We start from the raw sequence: 11,952 nt of genomic DNA on the forward strand, positions 1-11,952 counted from the left end.
TATGCTTTTGTTTGTATGAAAACAACTATCAGCAGGTTCAGACAAACAAGGAAAGGAAACACAAATTCTTATCTCCAAGAGTGTATGTTGCATGTATTGACAATGGAGTGACCCGAACTAACTATTTATAGGCTCTGGAGAGCGGACACAGAGTCCCACTAAAATTCAAATTTAGTTTCCTTAACGCGTTTCTTTCCATTTTTTAAGTTCATTTTGCTGTTTCCTAATTGAACTAAGATTTGTATTAACGGACAGCTTTCTATTTTCGCGTTTCTTAGTGTGGGTATCTTTAGTGGATCAGAGTCCCCTAATGCAATATATTAAGTGTGGGTCCCAAGTGTATTTAATACATTGTGTTAATATATTATTTTAAAAATAAATAATTGATTATTAAGTGTTAATTGTATAGTTAAAAAATATATATTAAAAAAAAGGAGAAAAAAATTATAATAGAACAATGTATTAAATAATTTGAGAGGCATTTTGGTTCCTTCACGTTTGAAATTTGAATATAGTTAGCGGTAACTAACGGTGTTTGTTTGGTTCAGACCCACACGTAATATATTGTACGAAAGGGGACCAAACATTAGTTTGTGGTCCACTAAAGAGACCCACACGTAAAAAATACTCTTCTATTTTTTATTTGAGTTTGTTCTTTCCTAATTCTATAAGGATTCAAATTTATGGTTTGGATCACTTTGTCTAGGGATGCAAGTTTGGCCCTGACACGCCCTAAGCTTGTTGTGATCCCAAATAGGGCTTGGGCTCAAGATTTTGGCCCTAAAGGCGTGTTAGGGCCAAAATAATTTGGCCCTGACTAGAGCCAAGGGCGGGTTTGAGATTACTCTTTGGCTCACCAGGCCTGTCCCGACCCGTTCCGGATTTTTTGTCCCGACCCTGGCCTTGATTCTGGCCCTAATTTTGACCTTGATGCTTGGGCTCAAAAAATTAAGAACACAGACAATGATAGGGCCAATCATGATTACAGACAGGGCCAATCAGGACTAGGGCTAGGGATAGGGACATGGTCAATCAAGGCTGGAATGAGCTTAGATTAGAATATATAGGGCTAGGCTTGGGATTGCAAAAGCTTGACCCGGCAGCTTGGCCTTGTTGTAGCCCTAGCTTTGTCAATAATCCTCCTTCCAAAGGATTTCAATCTAGAAACCCAAAATAAATAAGTTTCTCTTCCTCTCTTTTGCTGTTTTGAAATGCGTGTTCTTGCTTGGAATGCAAAAGGGCATCACCCTCGTATAACCTTGAATTCGTTAGGTTTTTTTGGTAAAATCTTATTTCTGCGGCGATAATTATGTCTATGTGAAACAAAGTCTGTTGTTCCCTCCCTTAATTTCAAACTCTTTCTCTTCTATTGCTTTTATCCGTGGTGTTGGGGTGCATGGTAAGAAGGGTGGCTTGTTGAAACTTGCTGACAGCATTTAGCCTTCAAAAATGTTGTAACGAACCAAAACTATGTGTGCTCAGTAATTAAACTCCGATGCAACCTTTCTACTGATACTATAATTTGGGGTTTTTTTTTCAGGTTTTTTACAGTGTTTTAGATCACAAGATAATGCCTCAAAAAGCCATTAGAGACTTCGAAAACTTAGAATGCATCACCTTAAAGAACAAGTATACACTATTAGTTGTTCTGTAAGAAAAAAGTAAGTACATAACTTTCAGAGCTTTCTAGTATAGCATAATTGTGCTAAGAGCTAGCAGTTAAAGTTAAAACTTGTGAAACTGATTGTGGAAAAAGAATAAAGTGCTAGGGAGCACTTTTATTTGGTTTTTAACGAATTTTCATGCAGCTGGTGATGTGTTCAGTTCCTTGTTTACATATGCCAGTCATGTTAGCTTCAGGGCCATAAACCTATATATTTGAATAATTAAACAGGGCCATATGGGAGAGAGCCTTTAATTTTCATCCATTTGGTCCCAACTTGTTATGGACAACTCGGCACGAACCTGCCGAGTAAGACCAAAGACTCTAGAGCCGATGTGAGCAAGATTTGATGGCAAAGTCCAAGCAATGGCACTTCTTGGGCAGATGACAACAGGAAAGGTAGGAGTCGCAGAGCTTGATGACAACCATTGTCGTGCGATAGTTTTTCAGCCGGATCAGCGCTGCACTGGGGATTCGGAGTATCCTCTCCCAAACGTCATCCCTTAGCATTTAATTCAGCAATAAATGCCCTAAATCTCATTAAATGCCTAGGACGGCTTGGAATCTTCTCATTCTCTCGATGGCTGTCTCAAGTACTACGAACCACTCTTTTGTCTCCTCAACCGAGAAACAATGTCACATCAAGGTCAAACTCAAGCTGATTCCCTGATTCATTTGTGAAGCCAACAGCTGTCCTGAGGGTTGTGCCAACCAGTCTATAGCGTCATTCACATCCATAAGTCATCCCCGCCGCTCTTTTCCATCGCAGGGCCAAAGCGTATCTTGAAGCCACCAGGGCTAAAGGTTCGTTATAAAAGATGGGCAGTTATGCAGGTAAACGGGAGAGGTTCTCCAGCCATTACTCTCCTTCATAAATCCACCAAGAACATTCTCTCCATTACTCTCTTACATCCTTCTTGAGCATTTACTTCTCTAGGAGTGATTTACAGTTTCTTCTTCAAGGACTGACTTAATCATTGGAGGTGGCTTCCCATCCCGAAAGGCGGCCCACTCTCACCTCTCTTTTGATTTCAGGAGAAATGGATATGAAGTGAACCTGAACCAGTGCGAGGAAGAAAGGTTTCCCCCAACACAACTCTAGATGCTTTCGGTTTTGCTCGAGATTGGTTGTGAAGGTTGAGACCATTGCCTGACAACGATATTTGTGAAAATAAATATTCAATTTATCTGTATAAAACCAGGCATGTGCAAATCAAGAACAACATTGTGTTAGGTTTTATTGAAAAATAACCATTGTGCTTATTGGTTTCAAATTAGGCGATGTGCACGCACACACCGCCTAAAATGCACCGAAATAGTCAACCAAAACATGGTACTACACAATTTTATTATGACTTTGCAGAATGTCATTACAGTACTATTGCTACTATTATTGGTTCTGTTGGTACTCAATTAGTGTCATGTTGTCACCAAATAGGTGAACTAAGAAGCAATCTTATTTGTATTGTTGTTGTTGTCACTCCTTGCCTATATCAGAAGGTAATGTTGTGTTCATTCAGGGTGGAAGAAGGTTTCTGAGAAAGTTGAAATGCATTTGATTATATATTTTATAGCTAGCCCAGGTGTTCATTTTCCTTGATAGAGACTCATTTCAACTGATATTTAAACACCCTCCCCCCCTCCTCCCTTGGGGGTTGTTTTCATGTATAATCACAGCGTCATCTTTGATGTTTGCCTTTTGGATGGGATCTGAAGCAGGAAATGGTTGAGATCCTTGGCCACCTGGATAATATAATATGCACTGCACGCCAGGCACAGCGAGGGTGCATTTGCCAATCCCAAAGTATAAAAGGATAGTAGGGATATAATGGAAGTCCTGATCTTTTACTCCCAACTGTACCCATATGAGTGTTGGGTTACACGGTGCCAGGCCTGATACCGGGAAACTTGTGGCTGTAGTTCCATTATCACATGTGGGAGCATAGGGCAGAGGACAAGCTGAGGGCATTTGATCTGAATCTAATTCCGCTTCTGCTAACTTCCTACAAACAGTAGTTTAAAGCTACAACTCAGGACATACATGGACCTCAATAGAAAGTTATAGCAGCAGATGAAAAAAAAATTAATTTTTTCTTCAACAAACAAGGAAATAGTGAGATGGTAGGAAGAATATATGAATACCCAAAAGACCTGTTGTGCCCAGATGTGGTTGCTGAATATTGAAGCGAATTTTTCACACCGATATCAGAGGATTCAAATCTTTTTTAGACAATAACCAAGGGCAACCACTGATGGTTAATACTTCTGTTTTACATGCAACGAATGAAATTCTCTAGGAAAACTTGAAATTTCATTAATAAAAACAAGAAAGTTAATTACATACTTCAGCATCTCATCCTTTTTGAAGATGAAAACTAATTTTTTTCCTACAATAAGATGTATACATCGAGTATGGCTCCCTCACTCCAGCGGGATTATAATGGGAATGTTGATTCCTTATCTTTCCCATCTCATATGTAAGGAAATACTTCACAAAATCTGTTTGTCTCGATAACCCACTTGCAAGCTGGAGAACAAAAGCTGTTTTGATCAGATTTATTGTCCCATGATGACCACTCTCCGTTCCTCCTAGCTCCCAAGCGTCCATCGTTTCTACAGTAAAGGTTTGGGCAACGTGATACTTTGCGGCGTAGAATCGTATTTAGAAACATGTGTTGAAGAACATTCATCACCCTTTGCCTGCACAGATCGGTGTTTTCCACCTTATTAAGAAGTTTCATGCCTTGAATCTCTGTTGAGTTGTCATTGAATTGAATCAATCCAAATACGTAAGTTGCATCTTGGTGACCACCATCCACAGCTTTCCTTAACAGTTCACAACCCAATTCCATATTGTTGGCATTAAAGTATTGAACCTGTAAATATAATTATATAAATTAATAACAACAAATCGAAGTGAACTCAAAACTTCTTGCTGTTGTATTGACAATTTCTACTACAATTTTATAAGGAATAATATGGGAGAGATGGGTTACGTACCAAGCCTCCAAGATAATATGCATGGAGATTTTGAGCTCTCAAACAAGTTTGAAGAAAATCTGAATATTCAAGAGGGAACCACCAATTATTTGTTTGACTGAGGTAGATGTGACGAAGAACCCACTCATCATCTGCAGCAGATCTCAACCTCTTGTTTCTGAAACATGAATGGAAAATATTTAATCATTCTATTCATTCATTAAGAAAACCGAGAGCTTTCATAATCATTAAAAGGAGAACAAAGAAAGATGGTTTACGTACGTTAATTTGAACTTTGCGAGGTCATGGATAGAACTCGGAGAAGAAGAAACCGTCTGAATCATAATTTGTAATATCAAATCATCGCAGAGCTCATTGAACTCGAATCCACTGCTGATGTTTCTATCAGAGTGTAACGATTCACCTGAGTTTGAAGCAAACCATTCACCTGAATCATTCTTTCGGACACGTTTAATGGCAGACATTATGTTTTTGTTTGTATGAAAACAACTATCTGCAGGTTCAGACAAACAAGGAAAGGAAACACAAATTTTTATCTCGAAGAGTGTATATTGTATGTATTGAAATGGAGTGACCCGAACTAACTATTTATAGGCTCTGGAGAGCGGACACAGAGTCCCACTAAAATTCAAATTTAGTTTCCTTAACGAGTTTCTTTCCATTTTTAAGTTCAGTTTGCTGTTTCCTAATTCAACTAAGATTTGTATTAAGACATAACTTCTATTTTAGAGTTTCTTAGGTGTGGGGCCAGGCATATATATTTAATAAATTGTGTTAATATATTATTTAAAAAAAAAAGATAATTGATTATTATGCGTTAATTTTATGGTTAAAAAAAATATATTCAAAAAATATATATAATAATATGTATTAAATAACTTAAGAAGCATTTTGGTCCCTCCTCGTTTGAAATTTGAATATACTTAAGGGGTGTTTAACTAACGATGTTTATCCGGTTAGGGTCCACACGTAATATATTGCACTAAGGGGACCTAACATTAGTTTGTGGTCTACTAAAGGGGGCCATATGTAAAAAACCCTTCTATTTTTTGTTTCAATTTGTTGTTTCCTAATTCTACAAGGATTCAAATTTAGGTTTGGATCGCTTTGTCTAGGGATGCAAGGTTGGCCCTAATCTGCCCTAAGCCTGCCGTGAGCCCGAATAAGGTTTGGGCTCAAGATTTTGGCCCTGAGGAGGGTTAGGGCCAACATATTATAGCCTTAACTAGAGCCAAGAGCAGGCTTGGGATTACTCTTTGGCCCGTCAGGGTTGTCCCAACCCATTCCTGATTTTTTTACCTAATGGGGCCAATCAAGGCTATGATCATGGATAGGGTCTATTAGAGCTAGGGACAAGGGCATGGCCAATAAGGCGAAAATGAGCTGTGTTTAACCCTATAGGGTTTAGGGTCTGAGACAATAATCTTTAGTCTTGAATTAGGGTCAGGGTAAGAATGGGCTTAAATTAGAATATACAGAGCTGGGCTTGCGATTGTAAAAGCCCGACCCAATTGCAGCCCTAGCTTTGTCAATAATCCTCCTTTGAAAGGATTTCAATCTAAGAAACCCAAAATAAATAAACTTCTCTTCCTCTGTTTTGCTGTTTTGAAATGCATGTTCTTGGTTTACATGCGAAAGGGCTTCACCCTCTTATAACCCCTGAATCCCTTAGTTTTTTTTTTTTTTGGTGTAAAATCTTATTTTTGCGGCGATATATTATGTCTATGTGAAACAAAGTCTTGTGTTCCCTCCCCTCATTTCAAACTCTTTCTCTTCTACTGCTTTTGTTCCTAGTGTTGGGGGTGCATGGTAAGAAGGGTGGTTTGTTGGTACTTGCTGGACAGCATTTAGCCTTCAAAAATGTTCTAACGAACCAGAACTATGTGTGCTAGTAACTAAATTCAGATGCAAACTTTCTACTGATACTGTAATTTTGGGTTTATTTTTTAGATTTTTTACAGTGTTTTAGATCACTTTGAGATTTGAAAAACTTAGAATACATCACCTTAAAGAACAGGTATACACTAGTTGTTCTGTAAGGAAAAAACACATACATAACTTTTAGATCTTTCTATTATAGCATAATTGTGCTAAGAACTGGCAATTTAGTTAAAACTAGTGAAACTGATTGTGGAAAAAGAATTAACTGCTAGGGAGCATTTTTATTTGGTTTTTGCTGATTTTTATGCAGCTGCAATGATGTATTCAGTTCCGTTGACAACACAATGTGAAGCATGAGCCATACTCAACATCTTTCTTTCCTTCTTTCTCTTTTGGGTTTGGTAATATATATTTCATTCACCAAAAAAAGATTTATCAAAAGAATCTGCCAGTATTCTACAAACAAACATCAGTCTCATAAAGTCATTCTTTGGTTTAGAACAGAATTCTGTTCAGAGGAAACCTGATATGGCAAGATGTGTATGGGGTAATTTGGAAAGAAGCACAGAGATCATCAAAGAGATGTTGTGTTACGGTCAGAAAAAATCTTGGGCCTTCCTACATATATTTCCTTGGTCTCTACCTATATTTGAATGAAACAAACAACAGTTTGTGAAATGGAGGAGTCAAGACAACTTAGGTTGAATCAGATTGGTCACCAGAAAGGTTCTCAGGTGTTCCCAGTTTGCTTTTCAGAATTGTTACATCTGTAGGAAGGAGGTTGGGAGGAAGGGAAAACATGGGCAGTCACCTGCAATGGTTGCAACAATGCCTCGTTACTTTCTTGATTTGGACATTTAGCAAACAGTGGAGAATTTCCTTGAAAATGTGCAGGAGTTTAGGTTTTCAGATGAGCTTTCAGAATCATTAGAAGATTGTGAGATTCTTTGGACAGATACAAATTTTTTGGGGGGGGAAATTTTGTTGATTTAATGTATAAAGAGGACTCTAAAGAAAGTATGGCAACTGATAAATGAGTTCTTGACACAGGATTCATTCTCTGTTCTCTGTCACCATCTTCTCATTGTTGTGCATTTCCTTTGGGATTTTGTCTCTTGACCTAAAGTTATATTTTGGTGCTACCTTTGTTCTGTAATGGTTATGTATGACTACTCATTGCATCACAGTCAATTAAGAGCACAATGATTTTAAGGAAAATTCATTATAAACAGCAGATTTTGCTCCAGGCCTCTGGAACTATAAAGCAAATGGAAATAAGTATATGAGGAGAGAAACCATCTAAAGTTCTACTATTTTCGTTTCTGTTTGTTTGACACTGGTTCTGCTTTGTGCCTTTTGTATTAGTCAATGCTTTAGACATGACACAAATTTGGAATTTTTTTCTTACTTAATATAATATTTTCTTCAATAATTGTCAAATAAATATTAATGAATTGGCAATCGCCTCCTTTTTTATTAGAAGGATAAATTCATTAGCAGAGAAGGCAAATATATGTCTATAAGGAATGAACCAACGGGAGTTGGTCCAAGTGGTAAGTAGCTTGGTCCACTTAAGCAAGGTTCTGGTATTGAAACCTTGCGGATGCCAAAAATCCCCGTTGGGAGACTCACCCACCACAGCCAGGTGTGCGACCTGGTCGAACACCGGATTAGTCAGGGCAAAGCCTTGAAAACCGGAGTTTACAATCAAAAAAAAAAAAAAAGACAAGGCAAATATATCTTCAATAGTATTTGTGTACTAAAAATGAAGATTACAGTTATATCATATTCTATATATGATAACATAAATAAATATTAATGAATCACAAAAGCACGCATTGAACTTGTTCTAATGAAAAAATTAAGTCAACAATCCATAGATAAAACATCGAAATGAAGTTCACAATCAAGAAATTACACTATCATAAAACCCCAAATTTACGTAGCAGTATCAAGAAATTCTAGAATATCTTGATCATGATTTCTTTCATCTTGACTTAATAAACCCTTCTTTCCTGTAGCTATTCATTCAATTCAGTCAGTTGAGTCCTTTCAAAGAAGTGTACCAGGGAAAAAAAGGGAAGGGGGAGGGAAGAAGGATAACGTCTAAAAATATTTAAAAAAATTGCTAGGGAGGGAAGGAATTGGTGCAAAATCTTTTTTTTTTCTTTTTTAATATTACTATTTACCATTGGATACAATTGAGTTCAAATCACTTTCCCATCAGGCCTAACACTTCTTAACCACCCATACTGAGCAGGCCTATGAGGAATCCACTAGGGTCTTTCCATTGAATTAATTTTTCAATATTCATGCTAGATCCACCCAACATGTGTGATTAAAAAGCGTCATGATGCTCTCCCAATGGAGAGGTGATCCAGACTCGATCCAATTCAAATCCAAATGAGTTTAAGTAATCAAGTTAAACTATTGTCTTAATCTGCTTTAGGGCCAAAATCTTGGGTTTAGGTCCGATCGATCTAAGTTTAAGTCATTAGCTTAAACTTGCGAGTCTGAATGTACTCTTTTCACACTTCTCTACCACATATTAGGCCCACCTTTGATTTTCTTAATTAGAAATCAAATGTGGGTCCCCTCTCTAATATGTCATAGAGAAGTATGAAAGATTATAAGGTTTTTTTTTTTTCTTTTCTTTTTGGTAAACATGAAAGATTATAAAGTAGAAGTTAGAGAAGTGTGAAGGATTATAGGGTAGACTTCTTCCTTGATGGATGGAGAATCCAAACTTTAAACTTGTACCCTTAACCAAAGGGAAATTCGAAAAGAGCATTCATTTAAGTGTTCAATTTCATTGTTGTGTATTAAATGTGCAACACTGTTTTGCCAACAGTTGAGATCGAAATCTCGGCCAAGATTTCTTGACCGTTCATCTCGTTTTTAACCACCTACGAGACAGATGGTCAAGATCGAAGACTCGGTCTTTGACCGAGATTATTTGATAGAACACATATGCATTTAATGTGCAGCATTCAAGTCTACCATTTCATCTAGACACACTCAATGCTGAGATAGGCATTTCTAGGGGTTGACTTGTTAATATGTTTGTTTTTCCTTTTCTTTAAAGAAGTGTTTATCTATGAAGAGGGGTGACATATATGGATGTGGACTCATCTCTTTTGTAATTTTTTGTTGACTTTCAACTGATAACTATTGGTTAATTAAAAGGTTCTCCTCTCCCCCTGCTCTGCTGTCTTGTGTTTTGTTGATTTCACATGGAAGATTAAAGCTTACGTGAAGTAAGATGCAACAACCACGCTTGCATTATCCATGCCGTCCAGCCTATCCACTTAAGTCTTCAAAGGAAAATTTTATTAGAATTCCACAAGTAGCTTTCTTTAATTTCTACCTCATGACGATCTCTTCTCTGCACTGGGTTGTTGCTACGTCTCCTTCACCCTTTGGCTTACATTACATTACTGCAATAATTTTGTCATCACAAGGGAGAAGAAAACCTTCCTTATATATTCCATTTTATATATATATGCTTTCTTTCTTAAAGCAAAGGAATAGGTCTTAGCTCTCCAACTACAGCTTCTCAATTGAAATATTTATTTGTTGAAAATGTGTTTCTGAATCCTGCTTCAGTGCTGCGTAATTAATGTGCAACACTGAACTGCCTAAGATACAGATCAATTCTGATGATTCAAATCCACCCGTTTTAGTTTTCTCTTTTCTTTCTTTTTAAACTTTTAGAACTATACCACTGAAACCCAAAAAACAAAAACAAAAAATTAACCATAGGTCCACCACTTTAGATCTGACCGTAGACCCGTAAATAATTCAATGCTGTGTAATTATTGTGCAGCACTGAAGCCGAACGCATGTTTATTTTTGTGCCAAATTGGGAAGGTTTTCAAATGTCTATATAGGGAGGTAGTGTCAGATTTCAAATCAGAAGGTTTAGTCGGCTGGTTGACATCATTTCATACATCATATGGTTATCTCTCCCTCTTTCTTTGATGGGATATTGCAAAAAAATAGACATATGATGTCCTTTCAGGTTTTTTCTATTTTTCTGAGATCCCAGAAACTTTTCTTTTAAAAAGAAGGACGGCTTTCCCACACTTTCAACGTGGGAAGGAATCTAACTCCTTTCATTCAGTGTCTTTGACACGGTGTTGCGTGTGGTGTTTTCCGTTGGATGATCGTCATCTAGCCTTATTAAAGTTTGATAGTACAGTACATACTCTTATAGTACTTCTATTCCTAATATATAAAAAATCATCTGTTCTTTAAAAAATTAAACAGAAGATGTTTCGAATAACTTAGCAAAATTTAACCACAACTTCTTCACTAAGAACTATTGGTCTTAACAATCGAGCAGCCTGGTGATGACAAGTTGCTCAAAACGCGTTTGAGTTCATCGTTAAAGGAATTTGATTTCTTTTCATTTTTTCTTTTGTCAACCGATTTCTTTTCACTTAAGTTGATTATATATGCACATAATGTTTTTGAGTGACTAAGGTGATAATCATCCAATGGTGGACTCCATAGGCGCTATCACGTCACTAACACTAACCTAGTGATATCCTCAATTTGTTTATACCTTTTAATTTTTATAATAAATTATAAAAAATATTAAAAACATGTGTGGTGACTTTTGGTTTTGTGAAAGGGCATGAGAAAGCAAACTTTTCTTTTTTAGAAAATGGGCAAGAGATCACTATATGGTTTTTTATTTTTTTAGTTGTAGGTCCCTTTGTGTTTGTATTGGGGTTAATAAGAGAACGTTTATGAAATTACTTACGATGGTAAGTCTCTTTGTGTTTGTTTTGAGGTTAAAAAACACAACAAAAATCACTGGTATTTTGAATAGGAAACTAGAGGAACGACTGAAAATTAATAGAGTGAATCAGCACAACCCTTGTCATGGACCCTCTATACCACCATTATCGAATAACACGGGACTCATGTTTGCATTACTTTAGTTTATTTCATACTAGCATTGATACACAAATAATGAAAGAAATGAAATTCTTTTTTGGGTAAAAAAAGAAATGAGATTTTCATCAATTCTCAATTTCTCAAACCACAAATAGGGCTGACCATAGTTTCAAGTCATAGCACATGATTTCATAAAATTTATAGATTTCTTCAATCTAAATCTAATAGGTTACATAGAGAAGATTTTTTTCCCCCCTTTAGAATTGAATATTGAATAATACAATGTAAGAATATCTTTAACCCATACCAAATCCAAATAAGATTTTAGGTCGAATAAAAAATTATTGAAATTTCCATTCTATTGGTATATATAATACATCATTCAAAACCATTTCCACAAGAAAACTTTGAATGAATAAGATCAATTTTGTAAAAATACTTGATTATCTTCAATCTATTAATTGGTTTTATGGTACAAAGCAAACATCTTGTGCAGAGTTTAA

At 36.5% G+C, this 11,952-nt stretch overlaps 1 protein-coding gene across 1 annotated transcript; it reads right to left on the reverse strand.

The window, feature by feature from the left end:
• Positions 1 to 4,134: 4,134 nt before the first annotated feature.
• LOC149006967 (putative F-box protein At1g67623) lies at positions 4,135 to 5,127 on the reverse strand. Its single transcript, XM_089166995.1, has 3 exons — positions 4,925 to 5,127; positions 4,664 to 4,820; positions 4,135 to 4,539 (listed from the first exon to the last, which is right to left on the reverse strand). The coding sequence occupies exons 1-3, from the start codon at positions 5,125 to 5,127 to the stop codon at positions 4,135 to 4,137; spliced, it is 765 nt and encodes a 254-aa protein (XP_089023121.1).
• Positions 5,128 to 11,952: the final 6,825 nt, after the last annotated feature.

Source organism: Hakea prostrata, chromosome 8, assembly GCF_041222555.1.
Source record: "Hakea prostrata isolate BN-2017 chromosome 8, UWA_Hpros_2, whole genome shotgun sequence".
Taxonomy (NCBI): Eukaryota; Viridiplantae; Streptophyta; class Magnoliopsida; order Proteales; family Proteaceae; genus Hakea; species Hakea prostrata.